This window comes from Phacochoerus africanus, chromosome 5 (genome assembly GCF_016906955.1).
Source record: "Phacochoerus africanus isolate WHEZ1 chromosome 5, ROS_Pafr_v1, whole genome shotgun sequence".
In the NCBI taxonomy this organism is placed as follows: Eukaryota; Metazoa; Chordata; class Mammalia; order Artiodactyla; family Suidae; genus Phacochoerus; species Phacochoerus africanus.
Window position 1 is genome coordinate 43,420,810 of NC_062548.1, and position 17,893 is coordinate 43,438,702.

The 17,893-nt window shown below is 47.9% G+C and overlaps 1 protein-coding gene across 5 annotated transcripts in view; it reads left to right on the forward strand.

The window, feature by feature from the left end:
- The window catches only part of CREBBP (CREB binding protein), a 140,328-nt gene that overhangs the window by 59,483 nt on the left and 62,952 nt on the right, over positions 1–17,893 (forward strand). For 4 of the 5 annotated variants that reach the window (XM_047780672.1, XM_047780673.1, XM_047780676.1 and 1 more), the window contains exon 3: positions 1,931–2,107. The exons of the other annotated variant lie outside the window; for it this stretch is intronic. In XM_047780672.1, coding sequence (XP_047636628.1) covers positions 1,931–2,107 — 177 coding nt within the window. The remainder of the gene's footprint in view (positions 1–1,930; positions 2,108–17,893) is intronic. 5 annotated transcript variants of the gene reach the window in all.

Sequence of the window (17,893 nt, forward strand, 5' to 3'; positions counted from 1 at the left end):
GGTCCGTCCGTGCACCACAGCATGCCGGTGCTTTGTCCCGGAGGCTCACCAGGCAAGTAGTGGCTCACTGACCAGACCACACACTTGCTCGGTTTCATTGTCCAGATAGTCTCAGAGCCTTAGACGGTTTTAAACAGTTCTGGCGAACTTGAGCCCCGCAGGTCCCCTTTGGGCGCTTGCTGACCCCTTGGAGTTTACTTGCCTCTCCACACTCGAGGGCTGCCTGCCTTGGGCCGTTCCCTCGCCTTTCCCGCCTCCCAGCTGCCGCCCACTTTGGTTCATCAGTCCTGGAAACTTCCAAAACGGCGTTGACTTTTCTTGTTTGTCACGTTGGTGGATATAAAGAGCAGGATCCATGCCAAGGAGGAAAGCGGCATCCAGGCTCGCTCTGAACCGGGCTTGGCTCACGGCGGGTGCGTGGCATACGCTGGCCAACTGAGCACGGACTCCGGAGCATGAATGGACGCATGTGCCCCCGGATATTTGGTCATAAGTAGAGAAATAGGAAATGAAATTTAGGAAGTGGAAATTAAAATTATGTTTTTCCCCCTAGATTCTTAGGCCTCTGAAAACAGTGTTTGAGTTTATACAGTAAAACAGAAATTCTGTAAGAACTGTTACATGGAGTTAATTCAGTATAACACTTTCTGAAAATAGAAATTTTTGCTTCAGTTCTGAGTTTCAGATGACAACTTCTAGTTAAGACTAAGAAATGTCCTTTATGTGGAGTTCCTGCTGTGGCACAGTGGGTTAAGAATCTGGTGTTTGCCACAGCTGTGGCTCAGATTCAACCCCTGGTCTGGAAACTTCCATATGCCATGGGTGCAGCCATCAAAAAAAAAAAAAAAAGAAAAAGAAAAAAGTAAAGGAAAAAAGAAATATCCTTTATGTTAAAGAGCTTACTGGTTAAGTCTCAGCCTTGGTCAAGTCATCTGAACTCTGAAAGTTGAACCTATTTAGTGGGGTTTGTTCAGTTTACTTGGGTAAAGAGAATAGGCCAAAGTGGCAGCTGGAATGTATGCACTTTCAAAAAGTGAGAAATGTCAACTGTGAGGGAAGCCACCAGTGCACATGAAAATGCCAGAACAAGATCTTTTTGGTTACAGTGGTTTGGTTTTATTTGTGTTTTTGCGTGGACATCTCATCAGAAAAGGGTCAGTGTATTGAGCAGTGATTGGTTTGCAGTGTGGGATTTCGGAGCGGAAAGAAATAATGCAGTTGTCTGGTGCCAGACTCTCCCCTTGCAGGCGAGCTAAATCGAGGTCCCTGGAAGGAATGTGAGCTGCCCAGTGGGAACAGGTTGCAATTAAAATAAGGCTTTACTAAGGAAAACTTCAGACGTGTGTCACATTAGAAGGACTGGTGCAGCAGCCCCCACACCTGTCCCCTGGTGAGGAGTCCTGATGTTCGGCCAGGCGTTTTTCACCGACACTACCCCCTCACCTCTCTGGGTTATTTCACAGCAAAAGCCGTTATGTCATTTCTTTGACAGTATTTCTCCTGTGCATTTTGAAGGAATGGAAACTTAAATCTGTCTGGGGGGGGGGTGGCTGAAAGAAACTATTTACGGAGTAATTAAGGGTTAAACTGAAGGAGCTCCCCTTTGCCAGTGATCCTGGAAGGTTTTGTTTTCCAGATGATTTCGTGTGTTGCGGTGGGGACTAGGGCCTGAGCTGGGGGTGAGAGCACTGGCTCTCGGGGTGACACTTAGGAGGGGCAGACGGGGTTGCTGAGAGCGGCTTCTCTAGTCTGTAGTGTTGGAGCAAGTTGCTCTGTTCATAAGCCTCCCTGTGAACCCTGAGGATGAGCCTTTAATGTACAGTCGAAAGGGAGGTTTCACAGGAAGTGGTGGTTTTGGCTGCGATGGGCCAGAGTGAGCATTTCGTATGCGGTTGTGTCCCAACAGCTCATGGCGCTCTCTTTGTTTCAGATGGGAATGGCTGGTAATACAAGTCCATTTGGACAGCCCTTTAGTCAAGCTGGAGGGCAGCAGATGGGAGCCCCCGGCGTGAACCCCCAGATACCCGGCAAGCAAAGCATGGTCAACAGCCTGCCTCCCTTCCCTGCAGACATCAAGAATGCTTCGGTCACCAGTGTGCCAAACATGGTGAGTCGCCCTTGCTCGCAGGCTGTGGGTCTGCAGTGGGTCGTGAGTGACGGGACAGCAGCCTGTGTCCTTGGGAGTACACTCTCGGGGAGTGTCATTTTCTGCGATGAGCTGCCGACAAGAGGGCCAGTAAAGCTGACGGGGCCAGGTCTCCCTTCGTGGAGGGAGTTTGTGTCTGTGAGTCCCTTGTGCTTTGCTCCAGAGTCACCATCCTGATTCAGTCGTGGGGCCAAGACGCCGGCAGACGGGCTTTTCCACACTTGCTGTCTGTGAGTCGCGGCGGGCGTGGGCCTTGTGTCGGTCGCCCGGAGGAGAGCTGTCGGCGGAGGGCTGTACCGCCTCGCTGCCATGGCCCCTCCTGTTGGGCTTGACACGCGGTTTCGCCTGTCCGCCTTCTCCCTGAGGTTTCCCACCTCAGGACAGAAACCATCCTTAGAACGGATCCCCCTGATGAACCCAGAGCTTAATGGGGAAAATAGCTCCTTTTGTGCCGCCCAGTAGAACTTCCTTTAATTCCAGCCGTGAAGAGGAAGCACCGCTTCGTCAGACCTCGCCGCGCGCGCACGTGCTCGCTGCGCGTGCACAGCAGCACCAGGCTGCCAGGCGGCGGCTCAGGGCCCGGGGCCGCCCTTCCGTCTTCCCCGGGCTGCCGGCCGCGGAGCTGTGCAGGGCCGTGTGGGAAGGCTCAGGGGAAAGCCAGGGGGTTGTGTTCAGAAAAAGGTTTTTGTTCTCTGACTTTTTAAAAAACTTTATTGTGAATATTTGTTGTAAAGATATCACAGAGAATTCCCGTATCCCCAGGACCCACTCCCTTGGTGTTAACATCTTGTTTGTTTGTTTGCTTTTTAGGGCTGCACCCGCAGCATATGGAGGTTCCCAGGCTAGGGATCCAATTGGAGCTGCAGCTGCCGGTCTACACCACAGCCGTGGCAACGCCAGATCCAAGCCGCGTCTGCCACCTACACCACAGCTCATGGCAACGCCAGAGCCTTAACCCACTGAGCAAGGCCGGGGATCGAACCCACAACCTCATGGTTCCTAGTCGGATTCTTTTCTGCTGCACCACGATGGGAACTCCTGATGTTAACATCTTATATAATGTTGATACATATGCCAAAACTAAGAAGTTGATTGCTTACAGTTCTTGGAAGTTTTGAGGCTGTTGGGAGCAGGAAGACTTGGGTCTCTTTCTCTTTGTTTTTGTTTGTTTGTTTGTTTGCTATTTCTTGGGCCGCTCCCTCGACATATGGAGGTTCCCAGGCTAGGGGGCGAATCGGAGCTATAGCCACCAGCCTACACCAGAGCCACAGCAACGCGGGATCTGAGCTGAGTCTGCAACCTACACCACAGCTCATGGCAACGCTGGATCCTTAACCCACTGAGCGAAGCCAGGGATTGAACCTGCAACCTCATGGTTCCTAGTCGGATTTGTTAACCACTTAGCCACGATGGGAACTCCTCTTTGTTTTTGATGAAAATCAGAAAACGGTGATTCTAAGGTTCCCTGGTCAGGTTCACTGTCTGCTACATTCTTCCTTCTTAAGAAAGAAAGGGCAGAGGAGTTGTGCTGTGGCGAGTGGGTCGAGAATCCAACTGCAGCAGCTTAGGTTGCTGCAGAGGTGCTGATTCGACCCCTGGCCTGGTGCCATGAGCTAAAGGATCTGGTGTTGGCATAGCTGCAGCTTGGATTCAGTACCTGGCCCGAGAACTTCCATATGCCGTGGGTGTGGCAATAAAAGAGAAAGAAGGTAGGAATTCCTGTGGTGGCTCAGTGGACTAGTATCCCTGAAGACATCGATTTGATCCCTGACCTCACTCGATGGATTAAGGATCCGGGGTTGCCATGAGCTGTGGTGTAGGTTGCAGGCGTGGCTCGGAGCTCAAGTCGCTGTGGCTGTGGGGTAGGCTGGCAGCTGCAGCTCCACTTTGACCCCTAGCCTGGGAACTTCCATATGCCTCAGGTATGGCCCTTAAAAAAAAAGACCCAAAAAGAAAGGGTAGGGTAGGGAGTTTTCTGGTGACTCAGTGGGTTAAGGGTTTGGTGTGTCAGTGCAGCAGCTTGGGTCACTGCTGTGGTGCAGGTTCAGTCCCTAGCCTGGGAGCCTTCCGCATGCTGTGGGTATGGCCACAAAAACAAACAAAGGGTGCAAGTAATAAGATCTTTTCTCGGAGTTCCCGGTGTGGGAGTTCCCATCGTGGCACAGCTAGAAGCCATGAGGTTGTGGGTTTGGTCCCTGGCCTCGCTCAGTGGGTTAAGGACCTGGCATTGCCATGAGCTGTGGTGTAGGTCACAGATGTGGCTTGGATCTGGCATTGCTGTGGCTCTGGCATAGGCCAGCAGCAACAGTTCTGTTTAGACCCTTAGCCTGAAACCTCCATGTGCTGTGGGTGTGGCCCTAAAAAGACCCAAAAAACAAACAAAAAGGTTCTCAAGCTACTTGAAGTTTTTGCTTTATTTCTTCTCATCATCTCTGTGTAGCTTTCCTGGAACTGCTTCTCTCCTTCCAGTAATTTTTGTTACAGGATTGCTCTGTTCCCAGTTGGGCAGACCCAGACCTGAAACAAAGCCCACTGTTCCTTTTGGGGGCACCGCCGAGCCCTGGGGCTGCAGGCTGGGATCCCTGCTTCTTGCCTGCCTTTCCTTTACCAGCCTCACTGGGAGGATGGTAGGCTGCACTTCGGTGCTGGCGATTGTCACCTGAACTTGCTTAGTGACCTGGAGCACATTTTGGCTTCAGAGTATTCATGTCGGCTTTTCACAGACATCCTGTGTTTTGTCTTCTGGAAAACCTTGACCTCACATTTTCTTCGCGTTTTTCAAATCTTCTCTAGCCCCACTCTTCCAGCCTCTCTCCTTTAGCCGCAGCTTAGTGGCACATTCCCTTCCCTGCAGGCTCCCCTGCCTGCCTCTGTGGCTCCGGGGGTCTGAGTTCCCAGCAGTGGTGTGTTTGTCAAAGGCAGGTTGAGACTGGACTGGAGAGGCTCCCTGCAGTGTGCCCCGCCTGCAGCCCTGTCTAGGGCAGGGCTTCTCTCTCCCGCAGCACTGTTGATGTTTGGGTGGGATCTTTCTCTGGTGGGATCCGTCCTGTGTATATTGGGGGATGTTTAGCAGTCTCTCTGGCCTCCCCACTTGCTGCTCATCGTGCCCCTGCCCAGTCGTCCCCAGGTGAAGCCCCTGCTCTGGGGAATGGCTCAGGGAGGCAGTAGCAATACATCTCACCCCTCCAACGTGACAGCCAACAGATAATGCCAGTTTTCTCCCTCTCTCCCCCGCGCCTTGGCCTTAGCAGGACAGTGTGGTAAACTGGGGAAGTGTGTTGGTTTGTGGGAGCTGCACTGCCTGCCTGGCCACCACTTTCCCACGGGCAAGGGTCTGCTTCGTGAGAGGGCTGCAGCTGGTGCCTTTGCAGTGAGGTCCGCCGATGTTCCCCCACGGGGCACAGGGCAGCTTGACCCGATCACAGCCTTCACACTGGGCCCAGCACAGAAACCATAGGAACGGACAGAAGCAGGGCAGTTAAGAGATATCATCGTACCTCCCGTTTTGCAGATGGAGGAGGCTGAGCATCTCTGAGGGGTTCGGGTTTGTTCAGAGCTGGGTAGTCTGTTTGCAAGGCCCAAAGCTCTTTTGTTTTTGTTTGTTTTGCTTTTTGGGGCTGCACCTTCGACTTACGGAAGTTCCCAGGCTAAGAGCAGAATTGGAGCTGCAGCTGCTGACCTACACCACAGCTCACAGCAACGCCAGAACCTTAACCCACTGGGAGGCCAGGGATGGAAGCCGCATCCTGATGGATACTAGTTGGGTTGGTTACTGCTGAGCCACGAGAACTCGCCCGAAGCTCTTTTGCTGTGTCCTGGCATCACGCTTGAGCAGCCCTGAGTCCTCTGGGATGTGTTCACACCACTCGTTGATGATTCCTCAGACGTGCTCTGTGGTCTTTGTTGAATGTCCTAAATTGTACTTGACCACTTGGTGTCCATAGATTTCTGCACAGTGAGGGAAAGCAGTTACCAAAGATCTAGGCTGATTTAGTTAAAAACAAGAACATTTTGGAGCCTTGAATATATTTTTGTTTTTTCTCATGCTTTGGGGGTGGCCTTTGGAAGCCCAGCTGGATTTGCTGTGCCGAACCGTTGAGCTCAGGACTCTGGTACCAAATCACCTGGGGCCCTGGTTGAGCCCAGTCGTTGGTCAAGGGGCTCGTGTCCCTCTCCTCTCCTAGAGGATTCCAACCTCACTGGGTGCTGTTGAGAAAGCAAAAGCACGTGCCATTCCTTTAGTTGACCATTCGCTGAGCCCAGGTGTGCCCGGAATGCAGGCGGGTGGCACAGAGCTCACCCCTCTTTCATCATTGGGAGGTGTCGTGATGGAAAACAAGGGATTACAAGTGACCTAACTGACAAATCCAGCCCCAGCAGGAATGAGTAGCACACAGAGGTTGGGGTTGACACAGGGGCCTCCTTAGACGGAGCCTTCGGAGAAGCCTCAAGTAGGGGATTGAAGGGCAAGATGGGGAGGATGAGTGGAGGCCGCGGAGCCCCCAGGGCGCTGGCTTGGGAGGAACTGGCCGAAGTCCACGGGAAAGGTGAGGCAACGCAGGAGGGTGGATGTGCAGGTGGATCTTGGGACCGTCAGGCAGTGGGCACTGTCGCCTGGGAGGTGTAGGTGTGTCCTGTAGTCATGGAGACGGTGGAGCCCCACGCTCTGTGGCCACCCTCTGGGATGTGCTGCCCAGAACCCTAAAAGGCTCGGAGCCCCTGTGCAGATAGGGTCCTTGTTGAGGCCGTATGTATCCCAGGACAGATGGGGCACAGAGCACATCCCTCTGCACTCTCGTGCGGGTCTCATCGCAGCTCTGCCTTGGGCCGTTTCACTTGTAGTTTCTTAACCTTCTACAGATTTTGAAGCTTCTTAAAACTTTGCTGTGTTACTACGTTGTATTTCCTGATTCTAAGATGCACTTTTTTTTCACATTGTAGCGTCTTTGAAGGCAGGGCGTGTTTTAGAAACAATTGTTTTAGATCCAATAAAACACCATATGCATATTGTTTTATTTGTTCATAACTTGGGTTACTAAGAGTGACAGCAATTGAATGATGAAGAAGAGCAGGGTTTGGCAAGGGTGCAGTGTGGTTGTCTTTCTGTGGCCTGGCATCAAGCTCCACCTGGGCTGCTCAGAGACGGGGTTTGCCTTCGAGTGCTGGGGGGGTGGGAGGTGGGAGTTGTTCCAGGGCTGTCCTCTGGAAGAGGAGGCCACCTGATTCCTGGTGACGTTGGCCTTCTTGCTCAAGCTTGGAGTTGGGCTCTCTACCATTTTCACCTGAAAAAGTTCTAACCCAGAGCAAGGGAGCCTTTGTAGGAAGGAGGGGGATGCAGCTGGGGCTGGATTGGTCAGTTAGGTCATTGCTGACCTATCTTGTGGGTCCAGGATTGTTCATTGTTGTTGTTAGGTTTGCTTGTTTGACTGCACCCATGGCATGTGGAAGGAAGTTCCAAGGCCAAGAATCGAACCCGTACCATAGCAGTGACAACACCAAGTCTTTAACCACTAGGCCACCAGGGAACTCTGGTCTGGGGCTGTTTTTAAAGGAGCTCTGTTCGAAGTGGGACACATCTTGGGCTTATCTAATCTGAGAAAGTTTGGTGACTGAAGGGGCCTCTTGATCAGGTTCTCTCACCGTCGCCCATGGGGCTCCCAGAGGTGGTATCCTGCAAGGGTTATTGCCAATAGAACGTTCCTATGGCTTGGAGGTTTTTTGTTTTGTTGTTGTTTTGAGAAAGACTAAGAACTGTCTTGCAGAGACGTCCCCATTCTTCAAGTTGTAGCGGAGGGAGTTCGTCAGGAGTGCTGCTCATTAAAACCACTCACGAGAGTGGTGTTAGGATTCGCTTTGGTCATGTCTCAGAGAATTTTAACTTGGAGGCTTTGGCCAAGCGCCCAGGCCTTTGCCGATGATGTCTAACCAGAAGTAAAAGTGTGGCTTGGTGCGGAGCTGTTCTGCAGAGGAGGGTTGCGGAGTGGTCTTCTGTGTCCTGCCTGTCCTGCCGGCCTGACCGGGATGTGGGACAGTGCCATTGGCGCGTGTGTGTGGCGAGCCATCAGCTACAGCCCTTCCAGGGCACGCTGTGTTTCTTGGAGTTAGTTCTGTCTGTGTCTCAGACTGTGTCGGTGGAGCCACTGCATCAGGGTGACTGGTTCCTGGGCCTCACCCAGCCCTGCTGGTTCAGAATCTCTTAGAGGAAGGGTGAGGAACCTGTCTGTCACTATTATTTGTGAAGCCTTCGTTTTTCTTTCTCAGCCTGCCAGTGTCTGCCAGCCACCTCCCTCTATGGCAGTTCAGGCTGATTGCCAAATAGACGAACTGGTTCTTTACTCCTGCACTGGAGTCTGCAGTTTTAAACGAGCTCCTCTGGCGGTTCTGCCGTAGGTTAGTTTTCGAGAGTTCCTGCCCCTTGGAGTGTCAGTGACCTGATGCCCAGCTGCCCTGTGGTGGACTGGGCTACTTTGTGGGTCTTTGTGTCCACCTCAGTACTTCAGAAGCTTTCCTCACCTCCCTTCCCCCTGTGTGTCTTATTTTCTCACAATTTTCTGTCTTCCACATCCAGTTTCAGATCAGGGAGAGATCAGGATTGAAACTGATGGAGCTTTATGACCCCAAGGTCTTTTTGTCATCTTTGATTGGCTCATCTCACAGCTTTAGTGGCCCTGCAGAGATACTGATGTCTCTGCACCACTGTACACTAGCTCCCTGTACTTCACAAGCATGAATTGAAAATTACTGGCTGTCTAGTATTTCTCTCTAGTCTAGGACTAGGGAGAGTGCTTCTGGCAGCTCTTCACCATGAGAGTCGTTCCTGTAGAAAATCACTCTGTGGCCATGAATTAGGCCCCATGGTTGAACTGGAGAAAGGGACAAGGATGGGAAGTAAATGCTCGCCTACAGTTACTAGTCGTCCAGATGGTTTGGTAATTTTAGGAGTTTGCCTTCCTTATTCTCATCTTACTGCCTCTACCTGTAACTTGAGAAAATGTATATGCAGAGCCTTTGAAGAATAACTTTTAGTCTAAAATTCTTGGAGTTCCATGATGGCTAAACAGGTTAAGGATTCAGCATTGTCACTGCTGTGGCGCAGGTTTGATCCCTCGCCTGGGAACTTCTGTATGCTGTGAGTGCAGCAAAAAAAAAAAGGAAGGACTCAGTAGACAGCACATTTAATGAGTCTGGATGGAGATAGTCATAGCTACTCAAGATGTAGAAGCAATACCGTATCTGAAGAGTCATGAACCACAGCAGTCTTTTTATGGCCCCAATTACCCTAATTAATTTCTTTTCACCTTTTCCACAATTTTCTGAAGTAGCTGTAAGGCTCAAGTTACCAAAGATTAATTTTTCAGTCAAATGATTAATTTGCCGAGTTATCAAGAACTTACTGTAATAAATGTTCTTGAAGGATGTTTTCATATAAATAGATGGTTATGATGATTCTTCACCATTATCAAAAAGTCTGCAAACAGTAAATGCTGGCGAGGGCGTGGAGAAAAGGGAACCTTCTTACGCTGTTGGTAGGAATGTAAATTAGTACAACCCCTATGAAAAACAGGAAGGAGAGGCCTTAAAAAACTATAACGAGAACTGCCATATGATCCAGCAGTCCCACTCCTGGGCATTGGTCCAGAGAAAACCACAATTCAGAAAGATAGATGCTCCCTGGAGCTCCCTGGTGCTACAGCAGGTTAAGGACCTGGCATTGTCAATGCTGTGGCTCTGGTTACTGCTGTGGTGCAGGTGTGATCCCTAGGCCAGGAACTTCTGTGTGCCACAAGCACAGCCAAAAAGGAAAAAAAGAGGAGTTCCCGCCATGGCACAGTGGGTTAAGACTCCAACTACAGCAGCTCAGGTCTTGCAGAGTGAGCGTTTGATTCCCGGCCTGGCACAGTATGTGTAAGCATCCTTGGCTTTGCTGTGGGTTCAGCCATGGGGGGAAAAAAAAAAGATACATGCATCCCAGTGTTCATTGTAGCACCTTACAACAGCCAAGACATGGAAACAACCTAAATATCCATTGACAGGAGAATGGATAAAGACCATTTGGTACATATATACAATGAAATATTACTTAGCCATGAAAAGAATGAAATAATGCCATTTGCAGCAACATGAATGGCTAGAGATTATCACACTAAATGAAGTAAGTCAGAGAAAGAATAAGCGTCATATGTTATCACTTATATGTGGAATCTAATTTTAAAATGATACAAATGGGAGTTCCCATTTTGGCTCAGTGGTAATGAACCTGACTAGTACCCATAAGGACTTGGGTTCGAACCTTGGCCTTGCTCAGTGGGTTAAGGATCTGGTGTTACTGAGCTGCCATGTAGGTCACAGAGGAGACTTGGATCTGGCGTTGCTGTGGCTGTAGGGTAGAGCGGCAGCTGCTGTAGCCTGGCATCTACAGCTCCGATTTGACCCCTAGCCCGGGAACATCCATGTGCCACGGTTCAACCCTAAAAGGACAATAAACAAATAAATAAAATGATACAAATGTAATTATTTACAAAACAGAAGCAGACTCAGAGATTTCGAAAACAAACTTAAAGTTACCAAAGGGAAGATGTTGGGGGGGAGGGACAAATTAGGAGTTTGGGATTAATATATACACACTTCTGTATATAAAATGGGTACCTGTGGGGGAGGGAGTGGAAGCAAACTGAAGCATTTGGAGTGGATAAGCGATGCGATCCTGTAGCACAGGGAACTGCATCTCGTCCCTTGTGATGGAACATGACGGAGGTTATTGTGAGAAAAAGAATGTCTGTATGTATGGCTGGGTCACTTTGCTGTGCGGCAGAAATTGACAGAACATTGTTAATCAACTATAATACAAAATTTTTTTTAAGAAAAGGGAAAAAATTAGTATCAGCTATTAGAAGGAAACTTAATTCAGTATCCTATGTTACTGAACAAAGTGAAGTTGATGAACAGAGTTTAAAATGTTTAAGCAGGTGGGGACCAGTGTTGAGACCAAGAGGGAGTAACTGAACCTCTTGGCATTATACGGCCTCCATAGCGCTGGATTTTTGAAAACTATAAGCCCGTATCCCTTTGGGTAATTTTAAAAGTTTTAGAAAATAAAAATTTTTAATTTGAAAAAAAAGTAAGAACAGATAACCTACTGTTCAGCAAAGGGAACTCTACTCAGTAATCTATAATAAATTCTGTAGTAATCTGTATGGAAAAGTATCTGAAAAAGAATGGGTGTGTGTATCTGTATAACTGGATTCACTTTGCTGTACACCTGAAACTGACACAACATTGTGAATAAACTGTCCTCCAATACAATTTGGGGGGAGGGAATTATTCCTTAAAAGTTGTTGGTAGGTGGGTGATCCTCATGAACCAGCCATTCATTCGGTACATGGGCTCGGTGCCATTAAGACCCCTTGATTCCGTTGAGACCTGCCGGTCCAGTGGGCCTGTCACCCTGGCTGTCGGCGCAGATGTGCGCCTTTTACCTTTTAGGTTTCTTTGTGCAGTTGCATTTGGCCACTCACTCCTCCTCTGCGACCAGCAGCCAACTCTCTGGGTTGGAGGGGGTGACTTTAGGGCAGGGAGGGTCTCTCCAGTTTCCACTTGAGTCCAGTGTGGCTTTGCCCTCAGGTTTTCTTTCTTGACTTAGCCCTTTGTTTTCTGCTGTGAAATCGCAGAGTGTCTGATTTGGAAGATTGCTTAGAAATCATTCCGATCCAGCTTGCTCATTTTAAGTTATTTCTCTATTGAATTTAAATCTTAAATTGAAAGGTAGGCTCACCTTTTAAAAATCAACAAACACCAAGCAGAAAGAAAACACAAGGAACATTCTGTCTAAACAGCGATTTCTGTTTCTTACTAATTGATCTATATCATCTCAGAGGTGATTTTCACTTCTTCCCAATTTGAGAGCTGTGTGCATTTAATGAGCATTTTCTTTATTTTATGACTCCAAAGCTTTGTGTACCCAGCTGTTCTAGGGTCCTTCTGGGGGAATCAGAACAAGCGAATATTGCAGAACAATCCTTTGTCCCACCTGGTGTTTGCTTTTGTGTCATTTTCTGACACAGAGTGGAGGTTGGGGAGAAGTCAAGTTTCCAGGTGGGCCAGGGGAAGACTCTCAGAGGCATGTGGGTCTGCACTCCATCATAAAGTGGAAGGTTTGGACAAGGTGGATCCTGAAGGACCATCCTCAGGAACCGCAGCCCGGCATGTGCTGGGGCAGTGGTGATGTGGTAGCAGGAAGGACTCTCAATCCCCGTACCGTCTTTTTTTTCTTTTTAGGGCCACAGGTGTGCTATATGGTAGTTCCCAGCCTAGGGTTCGAATCAGAGCCACAGCAACAGGGGCTCCAAGCTGCATGTGACACCTACCTCACAACTCACGGCAATGCCAGATCCTTAACCCACTGAGCAAGGTCAGGGATCGAACCTGCAACCTCTTAGATACTTGTCTGGTTTGTTACTGCTGAACCACAATGAGAACTCCTCTCCAGTTTCAGCGTCTTAGTGTTTGCACTTTAGAGCCCTTTGGGGACATTATAATCTATTTTTGGGCCCTTCATGGAAAATAACTTCTTTTTCTAGGGAGAAGACTATGATAAACTTTATTATATGTACTCCTTGTGCATATCTGTGATTACCTCCTTAAGACAGAATAGAGGGCATTTTATAAAATGGGGTTGGAGAATTCGCTGGCGGCCTGACAGTTAAAGATCTGGAGTTGTCACTGCCGTGGCGCAGATTGGATCGTTGGCCCAGGAACTTGAATGCTGCGGGCTTGGCCAAAAAAAAGTGTGGCTGCTCCTGATTACTCAGATCTATGTACTAATCCTAATAAAAATACTTGAGACTCCTTTAACAATTAAGAGATACATAGAATAAATATAAAATGTTTACCTTTTAAGGTCATTTGATGGACAGGGGTATAATAAATGATGGTTGAATTATGGTGACAAGTGACAGGCAAAGAGCACATGACCAGATCTAGCAAAGACTGAAGTGGTGCGGTGAGTGGGCTGTATGCTCCACAGCCTTTGATCAGTGTGCTTTCTGTTCATCTGTTACTGTGGTTTAAAATGTTGACGTGGGGGCGAGGGGTCATCACGATTGAATCGTGTGACTCCCATACCGTGATAACCTTGCCTGATTAGGAACTGGATGTGAGCCAATTGGAGTTACAGAAATGCATGTTGCAGGTATTTTAAGGCTTTTGAGGGATACTGTTGCATTGCCTTCCAACAAAAGCCATGAACCAGGTTACCAGGTCCCTGGTATTATAGGATGCTCTCAGGGCTGGGGATTATCATTAGGTCCTTTTCTTTCTTTTTTTTTTTTTTTTTTTTTCATGGCCACACCCTCAGCATATGGAAGTTCCCTGGGCCAGGGGTGGAATCCGAACTGCAGCTGCCAGCCTATCCAGCAGCCACAGCAACACTCTATCTGAGCCGCATCTGCAACCACTCCACAGCTCACAGCAACACCAGATCCTTAACCCACTGAACGAGCCTAGGGATCGAACCTGCATCCTCATGGATACTAGTTGGGTTCTTAACCCACTGGGCCACAATGGGAATACCTATCATTGTGTCCTTGATAGGAGGAAATGATGTCTTCTTATCTTGATTTGCATTTCTGGATTACTGGGAAGAATTACAATACTTCTGTTTAGGTAAATGCCTTTTTTTCTCTTTCGAGTTCCTCAGTTCCTGTCCTTGGCCAGTTTTTCTTTTAGGTTCTCTCGGAATGCTTTATTCCTAGCGCATTCGGCACGGTGGTCAGCCCTCTGACAAGGAGGACAGCAGAAGGGTGAAGGTGGGGGCTCTGCTGGCTCACCGCCCTCTCCACCACCACCCAGTGCTGCTTGGGCTGCCATTGCTCCTCCTGTAAGGGTGGGCAGGCCCTTAATTCTCCCTGGGGGCGGGGGAGGGTGGGTGTTAAATGAGCTGCTGCTTGTTGGTCACTGAACACAGAATGTGGCGCAGAGTCCTTGAGAAATAAAGATTGGCCAAGAGGAGGGGAAGGAATAATACCTGCGTTGTTATTTCCTTTTTTAAAAAATGTTTTCGTTAAAGTGTAATTGATTTAGAATGTTGTGCCAGTTTCTGCTGTGCAGCAAATGACTGTTTTATATATATATCTATATATGCACATACCTGTATCTATATACACATATGTGCATCATACATGTATACACACATGTGTATATGTGCATCATACATGTATATACGATATACATTCTTTCTTAGATTCTTTGCCATCATGTTCTGTCCCAGGAGATTGGATGTAGTGTTCCCTGCTATGCAGCAGGACCTTGCTGCTTATGTGTTCATCTGCTAACCCCAAACTCCCTGTCCATCCCTCTCCCTCCCGCCTCCACCTTGGCAACCGCAAGTCTGCTCTCCACGTCTGTGAGTCTGTGTCTGTTTCTGTTTTGTAGATAGGTTCATGTGTGCCTTATTTTAGATTCCATGTAGAAGTGCTGTCATATGGTATCTGTCTTTCTGACTTAGTTCACTTAGTATGAGACTCTCTAGTTGCATCCCCGTTGCTGCAGATGGCATTATTTCCATCTTTTTTATGGCTGGGAAGTAGTCATTGTGTGCATATACATCTTCTTAATCCATTCATCTGTCAGTGGACATTTGGGTTGTTTCCATGTCTTGGCTATTGCGAATAGGGCTGCAGTGAACATAGGGGTGCATGTATCTTTTCAAATTGCAGTTTTGTCCAGATGTATGCCCAGGAGTGGAATTGCTGGATCACATGGTAGTTCTGTATTTGGTTTTCTGGGGCCCCTCCGTACTGTTTTCCATAGTGGTTGCACCAGCTTATATTCTGACCAGCAGTGTAGGGGCTCCCTTTTCTCCTCGCCTCCTCCGGCGCTTGTTGTTGACGATGCCGTTTTGCCTGGTGTGAGGTGGCGTCGAGCATCTTTCATACGCCTGCTGGCCATCGCTATGTCTTTTTTGAAAAAATGTCTGTTTAGGTTTTCTGCCCATGTTTTGGTGGTGGTGGTTGTATGAGTTGTTTGTGTTACTTGCTTTGTCTTGAGTGTTTTGGCTCTTTTTCCCAGTTGGTTGGTTGCAGTTAACAGTGGCCTGGGCCTTGTGCTTTCCTTTCACATGTGGCTGCCACTGTATCAGAGTCCCCGTGGGCCTTTCGTAAAAGTTTTAACTGTAAAAACATGTGCATGTTGGAGTTCCCATCGTGGCTCAGTGGTGACAAACCTGACTGGTATCCATGAGGACTCTGGTTTGATCCCTCGCCTCGCTCAGTAGGTTAAGGACCTAGCTGTTGCTGTGACTGTGGCGTAGGCCGGCGGCTGCAGTTCCACTTGGACCTCCAATCTGGGAACCTCCATGTGCTGCAGATGCGGCCCTAAAAAGACCAAAAAGGAAGAAAAAAAGTACACACATGTTCATTTTGGGAAGTCTGTAAAAGTATATTGAAGCACCCTCTGGGACTTGAGCAAGTGGAAATCCTCTGGGTTCCACCCCCGATTTGTGAACCATGGTCTCTGGGAGGGAGGAATGGCCAATCCATATTTGAAGAGGTTTTTCCTGGGGATTGGTGAGGAACCCCTGCTTTCTATGTGTTTTATGAAGGCCTTTACCATTTACTTGATAAAATATTCATCTTAATACCTTCTAGTGCCTTTACACTTTTATTTTTTATATTGTTCATTGCTTTCTACTGATTCTCCTAATGCACCCCCCAGAGTGGAATGTCTTTTGGTTATAAAAATCGTAGACACTTGTAAAATATTCAGACAATATAAAAACATGAAAAATATTCAGACAATATAAAAACATGATCCTATCCCTGCCCAGAGATAACCACCAAATAATCTTAACAAGGTTTTTCTTTATATTTCAGATACAAAATATAAAGTTAATAAGGAAAAGCTGAATGACCTTCTGGTGCTATTTTGTAACTTTCTTTTGTAGCTTAATATGTTATAGACAGCTTTTCATGAAAGCATAGACTTCTGCATGATTATTGTTACTGTTTTTTATTGTTGGTTTGTTTTTTTTGTTGGGTGTTTTTTTGTTTGTTTTTTGTTCTTAGGGCCACACCCACAGCATATAGAGGTTCCCAGGCTAGGGATTGAATTGGAGCTACAGCTGCTGACCTACACCACAGCCACAGCTGCTTCTGTGACCTACACCACAGCTCATGGCAACACCAGAGCCGTAACCCACTGAGCAAGGCCAGGGATCAAACCTGCAACCTCATGGTTCCTAGTAGGATTCGTTTCTGCTGCGCCATGACGGGAACTCCATTGTTACTGTTTTTTAATTTGCCTCAAATAAACAGTTCATTATATTCTCATAGTCTTGGGTGGGTCAAGGATTTGAGCAGGAATTGTCTGGGCCCTTCTGTTCCATGTGGCTTTGACTGGGGTCACTTGAGGTCTGCCTCACTTTTCATGGCTACATATCATTTCCTGAGGCTTGTGGCCACAATTTGTTTAATTAGTCCATCTTTGATAGGTATTTAAGAGTTTTAAAGTTTTCAGTAATTAAACCAAGGTGTTGTGCCTGTCTTTGCACATCTGTTTTAGCAAAGTAGTCTGGTTATCTGCCTAATAATAAGTTATGCAGAGTAGAGAAGTTCCCTTGTGGCACAGCAGGTTAAGGGATTGATGCTGTCACTGCAGTGACTCAGGTTTGATCCCTCACTTGTGGAGCTTCCACATGCCGGAGGTGTAGCCAAAATATATATACACGAAGTAGAACTACTGGATCAAAAGAAATGCACATTTTTCTTTTTAATATGTGTTGCTTTCCAAAGTCATACTAAATTGCATTGTCAAAATCTCTGAGAATTGCTGTCTCTATCTGCTCGTTGATACCAGTTACTTTTTCTTTTCACCCTCTCTTTTTTTCTTTAGGGCCACATCTGTGTCATATGGAAGTTCCCAGGCTAGAGGTCAGGTTGGAGCTGTAGCTGCCACCTCTGCCAGCCACAGCAGTGCCAAGATTGAAGCTGTGTCTGCAACCTACATCATAGCTCGTGGCAACGCCAGATCCTTGAACCCACTGAGTGAGGCCAGGAATCGAACTGGCATCCTCATGGATACTAGTTGGGTTCTTAACCCACTGAGCCACAATGGGAACTCTGATACCAGTTATTTTTCTTTTGTCTTGGTCATGATGGTAGGTGAAAGATACCTCTTTGTTGAATTTCATTTCTTTGATGATTAGTGAGATAGGACTCTTGAACAGCTTTCCTGAGATGTAATCCATCTACCATCTAGTTCCCTCCTAACCCCGTTACAGTTACAGTTCAGTGACATTTAGCGTGTTGTGTGGCCATCACCAACCATGGTCAATTTTAGAACATTTTCATCCCCCCAAGAAGAAATCCTGTACTCTTAGCAAGTCACTCCCCTTTCCCCTGGACCTTCAGCCAGAGACAACTCCTAATCTATGTTCTGTCCCTGTGGATTTACCTCTTCTGGACATTTCAGAGAAATGGGATCATATGGAGTTTCCATTGTGATGCAGAGGTATCGAACCCAGCTAGGACCCATGAGGATGCGGGTTTGATCCCTGGCCTCGCTCAGTGGGTTAAGGGTGGGGTGCTGCCAGGAGCTGTGGCGTAGGCCGGCAGCTGCAGCTCTGATTCGACCTGTAGCCTAGGAACTTCCATATGCCGCAGGTGTGGCCATAAAAAGAAAAAAGAAGGAAGGAAGGAAGGAAGGAAGCAGGCAAGCAAGGGGATCATGTAATACGTGGTCATTCGTGCCTGG